Source organism: Linepithema humile, chromosome 3, assembly GCF_040581485.1.
Source record: "Linepithema humile isolate Giens D197 chromosome 3, Lhum_UNIL_v1.0, whole genome shotgun sequence".
Taxonomy (NCBI): Eukaryota; Metazoa; Arthropoda; class Insecta; order Hymenoptera; family Formicidae; genus Linepithema; species Linepithema humile.
Genome location: NC_090130.1, coordinates 31,167,763 through 31,189,470, shown reverse-complemented (window position 1 = coordinate 31,189,470; position 21,708 = coordinate 31,167,763). Strand labels below are relative to the sequence as shown.

At 38.8% G+C, this 21,708-nt stretch overlaps 1 protein-coding gene and 1 long non-coding RNA gene across 6 annotated transcripts in view; one reads left to right on the top strand and one right to left on the bottom strand.

Moving 5' to 3' along the window:
• Positions 1-21,708, top strand: part of LOC105670394 (uncharacterized) — a 181,398-nt gene that overhangs the window by 53,404 nt on the left and 106,286 nt on the right. For all 5 annotated transcript variants that reach the window (XR_010889101.1, XR_001100425.2, XR_010889102.1 and 2 more), the window contains one exon: positions 21,672-21,707. This is a non-coding gene — a long non-coding RNA (uncharacterized lncRNA). The remainder of the gene's footprint in view (positions 1-21,671; position 21,708) is intronic.
• LOC105670393 (defective proboscis extension response 1) overlaps positions 1-21,708 on the bottom strand; it is a 293,881-nt gene that overhangs the window by 210,236 nt on the left and 61,937 nt on the right. The window contains exon 2 of the mRNA XM_012363900.2: positions 21,271-21,437. Coding sequence (XP_012219323.1) covers positions 21,271-21,437 — 167 coding nt within the window. The remainder of the gene's footprint in view (positions 1-21,270; positions 21,438-21,708) is intronic.

Here is a 21,708-nt window from a genome sequence, read left to right as displayed (position 1 = left end):
CTCGCATGATCGACTATAATGATCGACATGTATATGTACTGTACTTGTAATCTTACAATGCCATTATGTTATTATATTTGCATTATCTATTGTAAATTGATTTCCTTAGCGTTTTTCTTTATATATTTTCTGCGAAGCTATGTTATATTTTAGTAATGAACTGATTTCTTTTTCTTCCTCTGCGCGCACACTTCTCTATTTTGAGACTTGCTTTCTTCATTAATTTCTACCTCAGGTAATATTTGTCTTTAATTTACTTTATGAATCGTCATTGTCTTGATTTCATTGTGCGTAATAATAATATTGTCGTATTAATTATTTTGTGCTATCATAATAGCATTGTTCATCGCGCTTTCAATTATGGATCGTTCGATTTGATTGATGTTGATTCTTGCAATGTTGACTTCTATATTTCCACAATTTTTAACTTTCAAAATAAGATCGCTTTTTAAATAGATCTCTGAAGTTTACTTTTGCAAAAATTATTAATTATTTTTGCATACATTGCAGAATTTTGTTCTATACAATAATACATTAATTTTTCCTCTTTTCTCTCGCAATTCTTTTTTGCCAATTGTATATATTGTATTTTTCGACATTTTCGACACATTCGAAAGAAAAGATAAAATTATCGTTGCGGATATTTCATGCGCTGATGAGATGCGCGATGAGGTAGTTAGTCGTCGTTGCGATGTTCGACTCTGCGCCACATGACCGATAATGGTCGGTGATAGTTCGTAATGTGAGATTCATGGATGGTGAAGTAGAGGGATGCGGTAGAGGGTCTTGCAGCCCGTGTCCGAATAATAGCGATGGTCAGAAAAGCGAGAATGCGGGATTTACGCACGCGCTGCGGTAGCGATGAAAATACATGTTACATTCCTCGTTGACGGTTAAAGAGAATACAGAACAGCACGCGATTTGCATAATTTGGAATTCGTTTATTTGCGTTATAGCAGCAAATAATTTTAATTATAGTGTTGGCATCTTGACTCCGTGAGAAATGTAGAATATTTCGCATTGTGATTAACGGATATACTCGTGAATCTCTTCCGCGGCAAAACATGCAATTTCGGCGTGAGGTGCAAACTCGTATCACGCTGTTCACGATAGTTTAATAGTTTCGCGGGGTATTTTTCGGCCGCTCGATCGCCCGTAGTTATAAACTACAAATTGCATTTCGTTTATCGGGGAAAGGTGTTTGGGGCTGAATCGCGCATGCCGGACGATAAAGACACGCGAGCACGTTGGTGGGGAGAAGAGAGAAAGGGAGCGGACGAAGAGGGCCCCAGGGAGGTCTGTAAAGCGGATTTCCGAATAGAGCACACTTTGCCCGAGGTATCCCGCGGCTGTTGGATGGTTCGAGCTAGTACGACTAACGCGATGCGAAAATACTTTTTCCTCTTTGTACACTGTTCCATTGCACTTTTAAATTGGCTCGTTCGTAAGCACTTGCATACGAGAGATCTCATTTCTCCTTTCACCCACGGTACTTTTATGAACATGAATGCACGTGCGCGCACCTTGTTGTCCTTTCCTAAAGTAATGAGCGCAAAACTAACGAAGATATCATTAAGCATGAGAACTCTTGACTTTTCTGAAATAAATTCCAACTTATATATATTTTTGGAAAAATGTTGCTAATGCTAAATATTTGATGTGTATCGAATGACTGTTGCATTGTAGAAATAATTTTAATTGTTATCCAAGGCATTCAATCTCTCATTTATCTCATCTTTTTAAAAAGAGAACAGTCAAATCTATTTATTGGAATAACGATTAACGATGCTAAGATAGTCTTTATACAACTTTTTAAAAATAATTTTATATACTTGTTATATTAATGAAAAATTGGAAACACAAAATAAATAGGATTTAAAAAATATATTTCATTCAACATCAATAAACTAATCTAAAATAATCATTGCTAGAAATTGTTAATATCGGGAAAAGGTGTTTGGGGGAAAAGTCAAGAGTTCTTATGTTTAATGCTATTATCAATTTTGAGAATCGTTCAAGAGAATCGCGTGAATTATTTGAGTGGTAAACATGGCATCCAGCAAAGTCTCCATGGCTGATTTGAATATTTAATTGTCAAATCGGATGAGTTCCCATTGCCATTCGTTTAAGCTCACAATTTGGTTGGAAAAACCCCCATCACTTCGCAGCCGGTCGGTTAAATGTCATCTATTCTGGGTTCAATCTCAATGTAGAGCGCTTAACTTCGACGATAACGATTATCGTCGACTCATCGCGTCATAATGGTGGATTTGTGCGCCGCGGTGACGATAACCCCACCTTCGCCGCTTCATGAATACGAGAGAAGGTTCTACAGCACCATCGGAATAATTGCAGATGAACTTCCGTATCTTTTCTTCAATTTTCCCTCGATAAATAATGGATAGATTAGGCTAGGAAAGATTAGAATCAAACTGACGCATTGCAAAAGTAAATGCAATTGATAATTATTAACTGCCAATGCATTTCTCTAAATTATTAATAAAATATTAAACTACTAGTATGAAATACTTGTCACTGGTAACTTTTGTTCATCGTAAATATAGTCAAATTATAATAGATTTGTGATTTTTTCAATATGCATAAAACTGCAAGCAACTTTGTTAAATTTATTTTATATAATAAAACTTTTACAATTTTTCCAGCATTAAAACAAATTAAAATAATACCGTAAAGATTTTTAAGGTTAATAGCAATCTTATATATAAATATAAGTTGAAATATTGATTAATATTTTGTAACGTAGATATAATTTATATAACTTTATAATTCTTTGAAATTGTAATTAGAGTATTCGATAGTATATCAGATAACTAATTCTTGAATAACTTTTGCGTTAAATATTATAAATCCCATTTGATTAATACATACAGCACATTGAGCACACGATATATAGAGGATTGAAATTCTGCGAATAACAACGTGCTATCCAATTATTAGGATTGAGATTACTATGATACTCTATTTGACCATCAAGATTTCATGCATACCAACCTGCCGCGAAAATAACATACATTATACGCAAAATTGGTAACGGCTGCACGGTCCGCGATATAACGTAATACAAGCCTACGGCTTTAATTCAAACGCAAAGTCCCACTTAATGACGGGAAAAAGTAGGTTGTTCTAAAATGAATTCCTGCATAGCACAGTGTACAATGTAAAAAAGCTTATACGGCACGTTTCAACGCTAGAACAGTCGCGTATGTGGAAGCAACGAAACTACAGTCTGTCGGGAGTAAGTCGAGCTGCGGGATTATGGTCTTTTCTTCGTAGAATTACGCGGTCAAACGTATCAGCTGCATGGACGTAACAGCACGCCGAAATTTTCGAAGTTATCGAGTAATGACGGCGGGGTGACGGGGCTAAGGGATGAACCAGCATTTAACTATCACCGGAAGTAGCACTGCACGAGCGCGATAAGCCGGTGCGTGGTCGGAGGGGGGATTCTCGGTGGCTAGCGGAGTGCAATTTGCCTCGTCACAGTGCACTACTCTCTCATCGACCCGTTACTGCCCTATCCTCGAGTTTGCATTTCTGCCTTGCATGCCGAACGAAGATTTCACGTCGCTCCGTCTCGTCTGCACACGCTGCGCTCGCGGCAAACAAAAGTCTCGTCGAAATTCTAGATTCCAAGTTAAATTAAGAGTCAGGTTTCAATTAGCGAGATAATCAGGTCTTTGGGCGACTTGGCGACTTCTTATTAGAGTCAGCCTTATTCATCGGTGACGAGTTTTTGAAGAACAAGTACGAGCTAATATTATCGGAACTTTTCAGAAGAAAATCAAAAGGAAACCGATTGCTGCTCATTCCGTTTTGTAGCGCGACACGCGTAGTTAATTTGAATCACGCGTATAATTTCTCAAACTACCATCTTGCGCCTCTTATGTCGTTTACATTTTCTAGCCGATTGATATTCTTGTCTGACCACAGCCGAAAGAGATTCTAAGAAAAGAAACGTATTCTCATAGCTGATGAAACGATTATTTTTTACGCTACAAACTATTTTCCACGGCAAAGAATATGTCTGGCGATAATGACTAAAAAATTAAGCTGCAAGTTTAAGTCTCTCAAAATGTCATGTTTATTCGGGGATGTGAAGTCTTAAGAATCCAAGACCTTTCGCCTTTCGAGAATTATCTCAAGAACTTACACAAGTTTGACCCAGAAATGCGTTTAATCGATCAGTAATATTTGCTAAAAAGACGTTAGGAAGATTCTCGACAAAGATGAGAGAATATCTGGTGATTATAGCTAAAAACACTGTGTCGAGTGTAAAGTTGCGAGCCCGACTCTCTATAATTAACGAGTCTCTAACGAGAATCTACTCGCACGTGAGTGTGCGGGACCGAGACGAAGTTATAATTATTACTTTCATGCGCCTTCATAGTCGCGCGTCCATCGAACGTCAAAGTTGCCGGCGTATGTATAAATTCAGAGGATTATCGCTCAGTCAGTAATGAGGGGACTTTGAGGGTAATATCGTGCACGCGCGATAGAAGTTAGTCATCGGCACCGGAATACCTTATTGTGACTGCTGTAAGTTTTAACAACGCCTATGTGGAAGCAGCGCGATATCTCGTTTGCTCCGCTGTAACGAGTTTAATGCACAAGTGTCGCGGAGACACCATTCGTTCTCAATTTTCAACGATGAACTTTCTTTGAATTCTCTCCGCGCAATCTCTATTCGCGGACGACGGACACTTTATGAAACGAATTCTAATGTTTTCGCGATTCACATCGAGAGTTGTACCGCTGATAAGAATTACGACGGACGAACAAGTTTTGAGATAACCAAGCGTCCAACGAAGACAAGTTAGATATCGAAACAACTGTGTATTTTAGACGAGTGAGTGAGCGAGCGAATAACAATAACATGTAAGTGTGTCATTAAATATTCATTTAAATGCTGAGAAATGCGTAAAATTCACAATTTAAAGATTTAAAAATCAAAAAACTGAAATGGAAGGTCTCAAGTATTCATAGGAATTCTAATATTAAAAGTAATTAAAGCCCTCAAATTGGAAACATTTATTCTAATATACCATTTAATTTTAGTGAAATAATTTACTTTCGTGAAAAATATTTCCAATATTGTATTGATTACTGTTATTATATCATTATTAATTAGAGCGGTTCACGAGCGGCTGGAGAATTATTTCATCAGTTTGTCGATAAAGTAAATTGCTCAATGGAATCGGCAAATATATAACTTTGCCTCTATGTTTTATAGATAGGAAAGGATGCCCGAGAAAATGTGCAGACTTATATTAAGCTTAATCTAATTCGACTCGTTCACTCGTTCGTAGTGCGCATATATGTACTCAGGGATTACGAGCAACGAAGCGTATGGAAGGCTTTGTGCCTCACATTCGGACAGATCGTAACTATACCTGCCGAGCGTACCATTCGGATCCGTTGCGCTCGTCTCGACTGTCCAACTTGCCTTTACTTATGGCGGAAATACGGTCTGTATAAGATACACCCTGCAGCTGCGAGACAAGCGCACCCGAGATGTTTCGAATCCAAAATAGGAAACTTCGACCGCTTCGGAAGGGTCTTTCAATAGCGAAACGTTGGGACAGCTATACGTTGCTCGCGTGTTACATTTGAAAGGATCTGCGACGGTAGAATCGCAGCATATGTATCGGTGAATATGAAATAGCATTGCGGTGCATTTACAGTTTGAGATTATTTTTAATTGTGCACGTACAGACTTTTTTATCTTTAATATTGATGTTAATTTCGATTCGAGAAAATACGATTCATAATGAGAAGAACATACAATAAGTATTCTATCAATAATAAGTGTTATAATATTCCTATATATTTTAACCCGTTATTTCTTATCAAAAATTTTATATTATACTTTTTGCGAGTCTTGGTAAAGTAAAAAAATTTTACTTTGTGAAATTTAAATTTTGCACTACTGCACGTACTTAAAATTAATAATATATGAATTTTCTAGTGTACTTGTGTCATGTGCATTAAAATGTAGTTATATTTTTTTTTATTTTGTTAATTTTGGATGTCTTTTAAAATTTGTGAAAATGTAATTACGAGCAATCCGCGCGCTAAGTCGAGGACTTATTGTTGTCGCATAAATACAGCTAGACTAAAATTTCCGTCTGTCGCGTCGAAATTTCATGTTGAAGACCCATTTACATTCATGCGAGCACGGCCGTCATCGCTGCGCTCGCTCGCTTCGGGATTAATTATTATTAGACACTGACGCAACCGTGTCGCGATAAGTTATTTATAGAACGCAATGGAATTACGGTTAATTACAAGCGTTGAATTAATACGCGCCAAAATGTCAACGTGCGATCACGTGCCAGCGCCGGAAATTACTTGGCCGGAATTTCTTCGCCTTTTGGAGCGAGAACGCGATTCGACAACGTGTCGATGGCACGGTGAAAAGTGCTATTTTGAAAATTGCGTTGAAAAGCCCATCGCATGCACGAACTGGTGAGTGCAAATGGCACGAATAAAATCTACCACGATAAGGTAAAAGCCTCTAAACTGATAAAATTTTATTCTCTCTTCCCTGGTCACGCTATCCTGTTACATTTTTCCGTTATTACTATTGATACTAATAATACGCTGTCAACTTAAGCTGCTTTTATTTTAGTTTGTTCTCAAGTTTTTCACATCATAGATCCTAATTTTTCATCGACGCGTAAAATTTTAACGTGCTTGCTTGAAAACAGGTGGACGCGAAGGTGCAAATAGTCGTGTTCAGGCATATTATCACCATATTGCCGTTAATGAGGTAGCGATGCATTTTTCTATCGAGATTTTTAGCAGCCGTACTTGTTTGCCGGCGGTTCAAAAAGATTAATGACTCGCGTGAGTACATCGCGTCATAAATTATACATGTTTTTCAATCATTGATCGAGCTCTTTCTTTCCCGGACGTAAGTCGAAAGTAGTTAACCGTAAGTACGTCATGTAACACGCGTAAAAGAGTGATGATCTGTCGCCACCCATTACACACACGTTCGCGTGATGGTCGCAAGATAGAATGGACGTCATGTAACACGTCAGAGACCGTACTGTTTTGAAAAGTATTAACGACCGCCATGGTATCTGCCACGATCGCATTGTAGCTCGCACAGCTCCGGAACAACCGGAATGCGGATAGCGTTTCGCGTAGTAGCCGCAAAGTGACGACGACGAGAGCACGGGAGGAGCGGACGGACGGTTATATTCATGTCGGTCACGTATCATAGTGCCTCTCAACCGTGGTGTATCGTGTAGCAAGGCGCTCCGATGAAATAAAAAGCGGGGGAAAAAAGAACGGGGAACAAATGATCGCCCCTGCGCATTCTTGTCTCTGGCACTTGACCACCGCTGTTACACCCTCGCAGAATGCACAATGCCCCTAGCTAGCTAGCGAGCGTCGTCGTGCCCCCACGGTCAACATTCGAATGCAATTTACAAGCATCCATCGATAATGCTCTGTGTCGCGAACGAATGGATATTGCGCCGCTGGACAAATAGCTCGTACTTATTGTTCTCAAGCTGTTTTGTACGCGTATAAAATATCGCCCCGGTCCAGACTGGCGTGGACTTTCCATATCCCATTGCAGTAGCATTTTCAAGTAGCGTACCGGGCTTGTGCATACTGTGATACATGTTTTTTTTTTTTTTTTTCTAGTAGCTTTGCAATAGCTTGTTGCGTAGGGCTTTATCACACAGTTTGTTTCTACAAAACAGATGCACTTACACATTTTGTCCAAAATATCAACAAAATTTAATAAAAGTTTTAATAAAAATGTTTAGTTTCAATTATCATAATATGATGACAAAAATTTAATTAACGAACGAAATAGGTTTTTTCCTCAAAATCGAACTGATAATTTCAACAACTCGTGTTCTTTCGTTATTAACCCTAATTGTTTCGGCGGAGCAGAAAAAAGTAAGCCAGAGGGATTTAATCTTTGACTGGAACAAGCCGGTGATTAATAGTGGCGCGGCGACAAATAATTCAGTTGTCATGCGAGCGATAGGCGAACAGGCGAACAGCGAGCGTGAAACTTCAAAATATCCTCCCGGGAACTCTTCCAAAATATAATAACGTCAGATAAATTTATCGATCGCACGAGCGGATCTGTCCGGATGCGTTTGGCTGCGACAACAAAATATTATCCCTCGCTACGGCGATTAAATTAAAGCTGGGACAAACTTGCGGATTAATGGTGGCGGATCGGCTATTAATCCGGTCGTTGTAAACGGGCAAAATAAACGTAGCTCGCGGAACGCTGGAAAATATTTTGCATGTGGCTTTACTAAGAATACACCGTCAAGAACAGAATTTATAGCACATTTCGCCGCTTTACTGACGTTCAGTCGCTAAAAAGTCGTGGAAGAATACTACTTTTTGCGCGTGAGAAATAATCCGAAATTCGAGGGAAACTTGTAATGTCTGTTTGACCTTAAGTAACATTCGACAGCGACAGCCAATGTTCCGTGTTTCTCTCAACGAATGCTTTAACTCTCCGTGAAAGGCGGTCTTGATAACGCGCTTCTCATCAACTTTTCTCATCTTTTTTATCCAAAGATGATATAGAAAATTCTTTTTTATGTGTTTGTACGAAGAGAAAAAAGTGAGGAGGGGAGAGGAAGAGAAAAGGGCATCAACTTGCTACCGATAAATCACAGTGACTGCGGATGAACAATCGGATGTTGAGGTACATCGACTTCCGACGTGGAAGGGCATCGGCAGATCGGGCAGTCTAGCCGATCTGACCGAACCTAGCACGGAATGAGCGATCGGACGAGCGGATTTGGCGTGTTTGCGTGGCACGTGCGGTATCAAAGCCTGGTCGCAACATTGGCCTCCATCCGCTCGTCCTTGGATCATCCCGCCGAAACCGCGTGTATCGACGCAAGGCCTGCCAATTGTATCGCGTTCTCTGTAACTGCCACCATTGTTACGTCGTTCAAAGTCGCCTTTGCCTTTCTCCGTTGTGATTTGCACACCGACCTCGATAACGTCATGCCAGCGGCCACATGACGATTTAATCATACCGAAGACCACCGCTCGGTTATCGGCAGTTCCCAGATAAATCATCGACAGGCCGTGTGACACGCGTAACCGTGCACTCGCGTGTAATCGTCGAACGGATCATATCGAAACTGCGAATTGTTTGGAACAGACACTCGCGCATCACCGCTAATAACGCGCTAGTGATTTGCAAATTGTAATTTATATATTCGATGAGAATTATTTATGAGGAGCTGCGGATATTAATTGGCTCAAATTAGATTTGTATCTAATTTTATAATTGGTTTGGTAATTGGTTGCATAATTAATCCTGAAGTGTTTATTATAATATTTCTGCGCAGAGAGAGATTTGTTACATAATATTGTTAATCCGATATGTCAAACGTAATTTTCACTTTACGAGGAAACAAAAATTTGAATTAATCAGTACATGTGACGACGAACAGTTGCACGGCCGCTGAATAAAAGTGGAACTGCATCATAGAGTGTCTTTTGAGAAAGAAAACAATACTAACGATGCGCAATTCAAGTTCTCACGAGTCGTGCAATTAAAGTCACGTTGCGAAAAATAAAAGGCGGATAGAGAGATGCATAGTATTTCATTCATTCAATTTCTTTTCCGGCGCGTTACGACGCTTTATTCATCGTTGCGAGCGACACCGAGAGTCGACAAGCTGCGACTTTTATCCCACGCTGAGTGGAGAGCATGCGACGCGTCTTTTAAAGGGGAATTTATGCAACGCTTTTGACGATCATCCCGAATAAATTATCCAACGCGGGAGAGAAGTGAATCTTGTAAACAGCTTTCTCACAAAAATGTCTATTCGTGTTAAATAAAGCATCGACATGTTGTATTTTACTCTTGAAATAATCATTAGAACACGGATAAATTGCCATTTATCTATTATTTTATATTACGTGCGGATTTTTCGGCTAATAAGAAGCAATGTTGAGCAAGCAAAAAGATCATGCATTCTTAAAGAACTTGTTCGAACTCCATTTGATAATTCACTCGCAGCTGCATTGCGACGAATGCATTTTAATGAAAAATCGCTTACTCGACATGATCATTTTGTAATAAAGTGCAAATCGTGTAAATTCACCTTAACCTTTTGCAATGTATACCGGCATTCCTGGCACAGCCTTTATCCCACGCTTTGTTCAGTCACGCCTCGCCTCCGGTTCGCTCTATCAATCTCACAAAGCCTTTCATCGACACCGCCATTCAGACGTTTCCTCTTTATCCGCTCGCCAAAGTCACCTTTCTCGTCGTCCTTCAAACGCGCGCACGTCGTCTACACGTCTACCGTATTCGTCAACGGCACCCCGAAGACCTCGTTCGAAGGTAGAGCGCGACGGGCAAACGTCGGGCGTACTAATTCAACCCTTTCGTGTCTAGCGGGTTATATATCAGAGATTCAACGAGAACGCGAAACAGGTCAAGTGTAATAACATTTCAAATATCTGAATTTCCGCGTTTAGTAATATCAAAAAGATTGGCGACATGCGCGCGGCTAAATGTTTTTGTTAATAAATCACAACTATATAATTACAATAATAAAATATATTTACGTTAATGTTAAATATGAAAGGATGCTTCTATTGCAACAAACAAGATTTTTTGCTTAGACACACGGAGAATAATAAATAAAGAATTTAAAAAAGGCCAACAATTTTTTTTTTATTTGAAGAAATAAAGATTACGTTTTGATTGGCAATATAACGGTATTATCACTTTGAAAAGGGACGTCGCCGGGCCGATCGAAACTGGCAATTCCACTTTAAGATAAATTCGCGCAACTCGCTCAAAGTGCGCGACGAGCATACGTTCTGATTTAGTACGTGTACTGAAAGAGCAATATTAACTTGCAGTCCCGATGATCAAAGATGACGATATATGTTTGTCACATAAATTGAGAGCAGAATTATGTCTACACTGCGAGATTTAGAGTTATGCAGTGTGAATATTTGCAAGTATGCAATTTTATTGCGTAATAAATGCATTAAAAAATACCATCTCTAAAATAAAATATTACTTATTGAAAATGAACGACGATTAATATGGCAAAAATTGTTGGGATAATGAAGAGAACACAGAAAATAGTTTCATTACGTCATTAAGAGTTAATTTTTGAAATGATACTTGGACACATTTTATCCGAACGACCTATGGCAATCCGATCGGAGAGAAAGATTCCGCCGGGAAAGCGTTAATACTCGCCTTACGGCGGAGAGAATTGTACAAGTGCACCGCGATCGAGTGGCACGAAATATTGCCGACATTACGTATTGGAGCAAGCGGAGCATTATCGTCGATTAAATCGCGACCGCAATCTGTGCCGTGCCGGTCTGTATAAAGTGTACGCTGCCGATAACAAGAGACCACCCCTTGCCGTGGACTAATGGTCCCTACAAGAAGGCTCTCGTCTGTAAACATACGTCAGCTGAACTTACTCCGGGGGGCTGACGACGATTTTATTACCATTTCCACCGGGTGTAAAAACACATCATTCTCTGGTAATTTGTTCTTTCGATTATTAAGGACATTATCGCGGCTTCCTCTTTCTCATATTTCGTATTCACTGGCTTAGCTCTAGGATATTTGACCTTTTTTCAGTGCTATTCAGAAGTGGCTGCAGCTATTCAGCGGAAATTTTGGTCTTATCCTAAGCTAAATCTTTTGTAAAGTAAAATCACAAATTGCGCGCGTATATATATATGTGTGTGTGAAATAGCAGTTTTGGAATTATTTCGTTAAAATGTATTAAGTAATGCATAATACTTGCATAATTTTATATACTTGTAGAAAAAAAACAGAAAAATTGTAACATTTCGAGATAAACGTAGAATATCAATGTTTGAAATGATAACCAGATTACATTTATAACTGAATTAAACGCGGTTTATCAGAGCTTAATTTATTTTTCGTACAGTAAAAAAATTTTTTGAAAAATTTATTCAGCTTACAAATGTAGACAGATTTACTCGCATAATTATGATGGTGTAATTATTAAAATTACTGTTTGCTTTTTTCTCACGCATTCGTCTTTATTTACTATTAACATTAATGTCCATTAGATTGTGCCCAGCACATATATATGATCGGAGAACATGCAATTTCTCTTTGCTCGCACGCGTAGTTTCATCTCATATCAGAAGTATGATTTCCACGAAATTGTCGCGTGTAACGTCGCGCACGGCATCGTCGCGACGAGGGCTTCGATTATTACTTGCCCTTTTCATTAGGAAGTAAAAAGAGGCTCGTGCTGGGAGCGATAAGAGCGAAATGCTTTGCAGTAAAATGTTTGTCCTATTTTCTGATATGTATATATGTATGCATGTGTACATGAAGAAGGTAGGATATGCGTGATTTCTTTGGACTCTTGTAGTTTTATGCGATCATACTTTTCGTAAAAGTGCAGTACTAGTTGTGCTTGTGGAGAATAAAAAGAGATGGTGAGTTTTGCTATCAGTTTTGCTATTTCTGGAGCAAGAAATATTTTATTCTTTGTTAAAAAGTTTGACAGAAAACTAAACAAAGATATGTAACAATCAAGTTTAAAGATTTAGTTGATAAAATTAATTTTTTAAAATTTGATTGTATGTGTGGTATAAAGCAAAGTAATAATTTTTCCGCCTCTAATCTTCCGCGCGAGTCTCATGTTCTGTAACAGAAGCGAAAATAATCTGACCACGCGAAATTCTAACGAAACAATTTGCGCCGATTGGACAGAGATTGGAGAGAGGCTTGGTAAGCTGCTTTGCTGGTCGAGCGGCTGGTAAGCCACATTTTAGCCGGATATAGAGATCTCAATGTCCGACGGGAAAAAGCGGCGATATCTTTTCTGCATGAGAACCGCGTCGCCATCAGTGCGGCTGACTTACGAGCGCGCAACTCTCGGCGGCCCATTCGGCGGTGTTTGATCCCTTGTTTGTTCCATATGATACATATACACACACCGCGGTATATATACGCTCGAGGCAAATGGAAGGATTGGCGTGTTAGTAGAGACGCTCACTCCGTGGATCGCTCCATGCCGACGGGAATCCACGACGGCGCGATAAACAAATCCACGTTGTTCCATATCTCGTAAATTCGCCGAGGCGGGACCAGGTTTCCCAGCTCCGGGAAGGCAGAAGATCAGCGTGACGTCAGATAAATCTAGCAAACAGTCCCTCGGTTCGTCGTAATTCTCGATGTCATCTCGGTACTCTCGCGCTTCATCTCTCCTCCCGTCTCCATCTCTATCTCGGGCAGATAATACGCGTGGCTGATTAATTTTGGAATGAAATCCGGCGAAGCGGATAACCCGTCGCGACACTATTTTCCACATATACGGTAAATGCTTTATGTCTATTCTTTTTGCAATTCGTTCATCTTGGTATTTTGGTAATTTTGAGAATTTTTCAATTAGCCCTTAAAAATCACTAACTTATGCAATAGCAATGATTCTATTAGAGATATGATAGCGATGTATCATGAAATTCTCCAAAGCATAATTTTATCCGATTAAGATTTTCAAGAAAATGTTTGTAAATTTTTAAATAATTAGTTTTTAATTTTTATAATTGTAAACTCAAATTATACATTGTTATCATAATTAATTTACAATGCTATTTATGTCAGTTGCAATGAATGTAACACACGGTTTAATTAACTAAACAAAATCAGTCTCGTTAATAAGAGCACATAACTAACAATAAATAATTACAAAAACAATTTTTCCATGTTACATTGAAATGCTTTAAAAGTTGATCATATAGTCAAGCACATATTCCAGTGCGAAATTAAGTTAGTATCTTGCTTTTTAATTGTACAATCTACATGATAGACGTGCGGTTTTCATTTGAGAGATTATTTAAAGCGTAATTTACAAAGGACTTTTCGCACGACGACGTAATTAGCGTTTGCGCAAAGTGAGATTTAAAAGACGTCTTTTATTTTCTTCGCGCAACGTTAATAACTTTCCTCTCGTCTTTAATTCTATCTCTTTCTTTCTTCTTCATGCGGGCAGCATATTGTTAACTTGACCCACATATTACCCGCATCTGAATGTGAATGCAAAAAGTAGTGATATAGAGAGACGCGTATCAGCGATGCGCCATATTACCTCAAGATGAATTATTCCTGCACAAGGCGACAGAATTGCGCGGCTTGCAAGCAAGATTTTCGCTGCAGGTGTACGCTTTTATACAGACCACATCGTAAGGCTCGGTGCATCAAACTTTAGCAAGATTCTCTTTGAGATATATGCGAATATATTATTGCCCTCGCGCTTTTCAAATTGTAAACTGCTTTAGTAAGCAAATTTTAATTAAAATTTCTAAGATGGATACGTAGTTTGTATTGCTGAAGTTTTATACGCGAGCCTTACAAAAAAACTTCTTGTGTTCGCGCGATTTTTTATCAGATCAAGCAAGCACACGGCGTATCGCACGATCGACAAAAGCGATATGACGTGACTTATACACATCGCTCCGTCTATCGTATATTTAAATATAATTCTTCGCCGTTATCTCATTCCACTCAATGCATCTCTTCTTAGCGTCCTCCTTACGTCTGGCCGCAACGAGCGCATGCACCGTCGCGATGCTTATTGTAACGTCCAATTCTCCTTCAGTAACAAGATTTATGTGTATCGCTATAGAAAAGGTTCCCGAAGACGTCTTGCAGGAATAAAGAAACATGATGGAGGTTGTCAGAACGAAATGGATAAATATGATTCGATTTCATTCTACTCGAGTGAAAAATATGGATCGCTTTTTTACTTTTTACGTGTATTATGCACACGTGTGTGTATACGCGCATAATTGATAAAGCAAATCTAGATTGCTTTTTCTTTGAATGATTGCGGCTATTCGTTTAAATTATTTTTGATGCTTATGTGTTGGCGATAATTCTGTTTTTCCAGCATAATCGATCATCTGATAATTCGGACGCATAGTAAGCTTTTAATGTTTAAATAAATGATGATGATATAATAAAATCATACATTACATTATCTGCTACATAATAATTAATGTTACAGTGGGGATTCGATAAAACGCGTAAAAATGTAAAATAGGAATCCTTAAATCACAGTCGAATCGCAAGCAATTAAAGTATTGCCCAATTCTGGCGCAATCTTTGCGTATATAGCTTCGCGGCGGAATGTGAAATCTGCGTAATCGTTCGAAGTTGTTTTGCAATTTTATCGAATCGCTGTGCTCCGCAAATCGTTATGCCATAAAAAGAGTGGAAATAAATAAATAAAACAGAGAAAGGGAGAACGAGCGGGAAGCGGAGAAAAGGGATATGAAATCAGGATACGGGAGGCAGCGAGCGAAATGTTTGGTATCGGAAAAGCAATTGTTCGGATTAAACGCAGCAGTTTTCGCATGGTCCCTTTTTCATATCGGGATTTAATTTATTCTCTAACCATAACCGGTGTGCGATCGAATCGCGATTATCGCCGCCTGTGATCGGGAATTTCGAATATTCAATTAATACCGTCGATCTCTACCCCTGAGGGATCGATTTCAAATTGCGGGCTATTAGAAGCGTCTATGCCTCAAGGAGGGCATATCATCACCGTGTTTGCTAAACACGAAGGAGCTCCGTGAGAAATTACCATTAACAAGTTCAGTGCCCGGCGCTGATGTTAGTATGTTGAGCAAATTTTCGTGTAAATTAATAACACTTTGATATGCAAATACAGTTTTGACATGTCATGCAAAGATTTTACTTATAATTGACAAGTATGTGATGTTTATATATATTTTATTTCTCAAAGTGTTTTTAATAACTTTTTTAGTACACAAATACCTTTAAAAGTAGGAAATTGAAATATTTTTACAAAAATCTTGTAGAATATTAAATATTTTACTTTGCGTTAACTTTACAATTTTAACATTATAATTATAATACAATTTTTTAGTTATGATTTTTTGGATGGAAAATATCAATGGATTACAAGCGTGGACATTTTATTGTTAAATTTGTATTTTTCCTTTTTAATTTCGGTGCAATGCGTGTGACAATGCTATGTATATTTGCTCTTTGCGCATTTGCTCAATATACATAACGAGTCGCGTTGTGCTTGTTACATTGTAGAAAATTAGTTTGTTCAGTAACAGCCCAGTAGGGAGGTTTAAATGGATCCGCTGAGTGTACCGCTGCTATTAAATAGAAACACAATAAGATTATTATGATTTTAACATGCTTAAATGTACGTGATAGTATTCGCGAAATAAAACTAATCAATACTCTTGTTAATATGATAATATTAGTATCTCGCATACTTAGTTTACGACAAATAATTTCTATAAATCACATTTTCTCTCTTTAACGACAGATATTTTATTTCAAGACGATATTAATTATAAGACGTTAAATATATATTTCTGTTTAAAGGTATTTGTATTTAGTTTTTCCTTCATTTCCTTTTAATATCTTGCTGATTACATTTTTTTATATGTATTTTTCTATCTCACGCCCGAATAATTAAGATTAATTAAATTCTCTGGCAATATACAAAGTAATTATTTTTATACTTGAAAGTTGATCAAATTATCCAATTACCATAGAGAACAAAAGATTAGCAAGTAAATTCATATACTTTCTTGTATACAGTTTATAGCTTGTTACTTAACAAACCACTTAATACATACAATCTTAATACACTTTAAAAGACTAACGCATTATCGGCACCTCATAAAAAAAAGAAAAAACTCGAGACATTGTTGATATACCACGTATCAAGCTCGGTAATGAGATCGCGGTCACGAATAACCAAAATCATCGCACGGTCCAAAATAACGAAATTTTCGAACGAGTTGGGGCGCTCTTTATAATATCAGCAGCGCATTAGGTCGTTGCTCGCAAGGGCGAGATAAGGCTCAATTCTGCGTTCGTTGCCGGAAATTTCTCAACCAGATTCCCCCTCAGATTCGACAGAGATTCTTAACACAGCTTTTCGTAGCACGTTTCGTTGCTCAAACAAAGCGTCGTAATGGTGCTGATCGCCCACATCGAAATCCGGTCTTCCCTTCTTGTTCGCAAGGTCGCGCGTAAATCTTCGGCAGGTCCTGGTCGAAAGAATGGGAATGAACGACACTTCCGTTTGCTTCGGCGTGATACTTATTCAACCCGGGAAAAGAGCCGGCGGCTCTTCCCGAAACGATCGAATTATCGGGCCGTTTTTTTTCTCCGTTCTGGATACAGCGACGTCTCACTGGTATAACTTTATCGTACGGAATTCCGAAGCGGGCGCACCCGGCAGATCCGTTCAAATTCATCTTCTCTCGAGTAAATCGATCCCGATGAAAGGGTCGCTTACACGACTGAGATTATATAAATTCCGGAGGCTTTCAGAGACTCTTGACGAGAGAAAGAGGTTAAGGTGAAAGTTTCTCAACCAAAATAATTCTCGAACGAACATGATTTGAACTATATGACTTGGAATATTTTTACTTAATTCTACAAATTGAAAGGAATTGGCAAAGAAATAAATCAACAGGTTTAAAAAGTTCAAATAAAGGATTAAATAGTTATCTATACTTATCTATTGACTTATAATTTAAAATACAAGTGCACTATATGTGATAGAGAGCGGGTCGATGACTTTTCATTTTGGAATATCATTTTAGGTCAACAAACGCGTAATATAACACCACACATGAAATTAGCAATGCAAATGTTGCGTTCCCATTTTACGGATGGGCACCCCGTATAAGCCACATATGGCAATATCAAGTTGCTCTTGGCGCACGTGCGAAGGTAGTTAACGTTCCGATTTCGAGTTGTACTCTGAAGCTCTGATACAATGTGTCAACGTAAATACTACTCGTAAACTTTCGCGATATACATCGGGAATGTCACTAGACGCTGATCACTTACTTTGATCAACACCGAAAACACACGCTTACTTTTCCTATAGTCATAAACACAGCTAAAGTGGAAATAGATTTAATTTTACAGCTAAAAAGAGTCAAATGTATTAAAATATAAAAGAAATATAAGAATGATTAATTCGATATAAAAGTAAACATTTTGCAATTTTTGTTATATAAGTTATATAATGGCAAGATTGAAAGCAGAAAAAAGACCAATGTTTTGTTTTTAATTAGATCTTAGAAAATTACAATTCTTAAGCATTAATTTTGATATTATTATATAATAATATTTGTGTTTAAACACTAAATGTATATTTTTTAATGTGTTGATTTTTAAATAAGCAATATTACGTATTTTCGCCTACTTCGCGAGAAGACTGTATGCTGAATACCGATGCGCCTCAAGCGTGCATTACATAGACAAGTTAATGTTGAGGAAAGGAAAGCTACGTGAGCTTACAACAGCCCGAGGTATGTTTTAAGCTTTACTAAGATTGTCGGGAAGAGGGCGCGCGTCAAGTGTCAGTTAAATCCGTTAATTCCAAACACTTCTCTTGCAATAATTCTGTATACGCTGTCAACTTTCCACTATTCAAATCGTTGACTTTTCCAGATTCGCATTAATCTGCTAATTACAATGGTGCGTAATGATTTTCAGTCATTTCCACAAAGACGGTTAAATCTATTTTAAATTTTAAGAAAATAGAGCACACATGAATTTTTAATTTTTTTCCTATGTGTGGATATGTATTATTATTACAAACATTTCTCGATGTCGCTATTTTGTTGAGCCACGCGAAATAGATTTGATTTTATTTCCGACCGTCGATTCGTACATCATAAAAAAGGAACCTCCTTTATACTTGGCGAGTTTCAGGAAAGTTTTGTCTATCTCAAGCTCTGAGCTTAAACCAACCATTCGGGGCGCGTTTGTACGCGCAAGACAACGTGATAAGAGACCCGGCAGTAAGAAGTGAATTGCGGTTTTCGCTTGTAATTTATTACGATTCGACCTGTCGGTTCGCGCCATCTCAGCTCCGCCGGGTACCGACATTTTCCGTCCTGCGGGGACAATATCCGGGTGTTTTTCCTCGCTGATTGAGGACAGAGCTCTTTTTGTTGTTCTTCTTCCCTTTCGTACAGATCGGCTCGAGTCGGCATGGTCGAGAAAACAGACGAATTTTCGTAATTGGCCCGGCGCGCGGGCAACCTCATTAGATCCGTAACTGGCACGCAATTGCTCTCCACTAATAAGAGCGCACAGTATTCCGCGGCCATAAAGCGAAAAGTCCGCACGAGCAGCAAGTTATTGTCTGATACGTTGTGTTATTCACGGAGCGGCAGTCGCTCGAAAATGTAGCAGCTACGATTTCGAAGTATAATACTTCTCGGCGCACTGGCGCAGCGATGTGTGATAATGGTACTCGTGTATATCTCTCATGCTCGTAAAGCTTTTGCTTAACAAAGAATACCTTTCTGTCTGAGGTATTATTCTCAAGCAAGCTTGTATCTTAATTAAAATATTTTCATTTCTTTTTTCTCATTTTGCGAACAGCCGCGTGAGCAAAGGACATTTATGTCATACTCTGAGAATTTCAGTGCAATTTCGTGTGCGTGATTCGCGCGAATTTCATCGCAACTCCGTCGCAGTTAGCTGGTAATTATTGAAATGAAAATACGGTTGTGGCAAGTTATCGGTGATGCGTGATACTTCGTCTTTGCCCTTTCCCTTCTCGGAAATAGCTGGAACTCGCGTTATTGACCTGCTCGTGAATAATTGCATCGTTAACGAGTAATCAGTTCAGCTGTCCCTTCTCACGATTAGTAAGACATTTCGCAACAATTCAACCGTAAAAGGAGCAATCAAAGCGAAGTTCCACCGGAGAACATAACGAACGCCATTTCGTTCTTATAATTATCGCTCCTATATAACGGAATCGCGATCGATTGAGTGTTTTTCATAATTTTTTCAACACTTTAAACTCGCGAGATATTTAATACAATAATAAATGCAATACTTTGCGAAACTTTGCATAAGCTTCGCGTGCACGCCGATATTGGTATTTATCGAATTACGTTATATCAAGACCTGTTGTGAAAGTAATGTCGATATATTCCCCGACGTGCACTATGCGAGCTAGGCATTGGCTGAAACTTTGGGAAATATCAAATCTTCGCATGCTGCGGGAACTCCAGCAACTCGAAAATTGTGCGGCTTGATTAAATATTAAGTCTTAACGGCGTTGTATAGGAAAATTGCGCTAAAATTTCTCCGATCGATACACGTTGCATAATTTATTACCAATTTCTTATTTTCCAACAATTTTGCGATTACGCGGTACTTTTCTTATTAAAAGTTTACAAATTCAACAGTTTACTGACGTTGCACGCGAATAATTGACGTGCTATGCTCGTTTGATAAACCACAGACCAAGTACAGAGATGACGCTCGGTGAAACGCATGACAAATTTTTCGATTTAATTAAACTTCTGTCAATTTCGTAATCTCAGTGAAAAATCAGCAAAGATAATAGCTGGCATACCTCCATCCACCTTTGAGCAGGTTTAACTCTTCAAACAGGCGTCATGCATATTCTATCAACGACCTAACCAGAAACCGCAGGCCAGCCTTGCGGTAATGTTAACCCAGCAGCTCTACTCGGATCTATATAGCTCTGACAGCGAGGTACGCCCGGGATCGAGGATTTTGAAAAACGATGAAGCAACCATAACCGCAACAGCAACCTCCGTTTTACCTTTGACGCGACGAGAATATTGCAAAGTTTTTTTTTTGTTTTTCTTCCTAATATATATGCTAAGAGCAGCGACTGAAAAGTTATGAACTCTCGAGGGGTCAAACAAGTTTTTTAATTTTGCATATTTTGCATCTTGATAAATGCCTCCGCTGCTGGTGGATTCGATAAACGTGTGCGACTGTCGACGTTTAAAATAAAATAATATATTTTATACATTTTTGATCAAAGAATTAATAAAATCGTCGAGAAAACAATTTATCGCTGGCTTGCCTTGTAATTGTTGAAAGCTAAAGGCCGTTGTGACGCAAAATAGTTAATAACGATCCGTTTCCTATGACAATAATCTCTGTAGCAGTTTGTTCATATTCACCACGTCACGTCCGAGTTGTATTGTTTCAGAATTAAGTACAATAATCCGTCCGAAGATTCGTAAGCAGGCTGCGGCAGGCGGATCTGGTATTACGCAAACGGTTGCGCGTTTTACTATTTATTTATCGCAAAGCTGATGCTCGAACAAAGCTTGCGTAATAATGTCGGACGTGGATTTTGCTAGCGTAATTAGTTGTTTTAGAGAGAAAGAGCCGCGAAATACAGGAATTTAGCTACCACTCACCTCCTTGTCGCCCAGTTGATGAACTCTGCAGTGAAGAAAGGCGGTCTGACCGACTGCAGTAGTGACATTCCGTGGCACGTTTGTTTCGAAAGCCGGCACGCCGCTGACGTTGTGACTCCCCTGAATAAGACTCCCGCTCAAGACTCTCTGATCGCGAGTGAACGTACCTGTATGACACACAACGCAGAAAACGTCAACGTCAGAAATTAGTGTGGCGCATAGTCCGCGACTAAGTCGCGAAGCTCATTAAGCGGCTGTATAAAGCCTTTTAAAGCCTTTTGCCGGGCTTACGGCTGCGATGAAACGTAAATAATCTCATAATTCGTCCTTTCTCTTTCTCCACATTCATATTTCCGGAGTCTCGGACGGTGAAATGACTGAATGATTATTTCTGCTTTCAGGTAAGAAGTCGTTTGTGGCGCACAGGACGCTATTCGG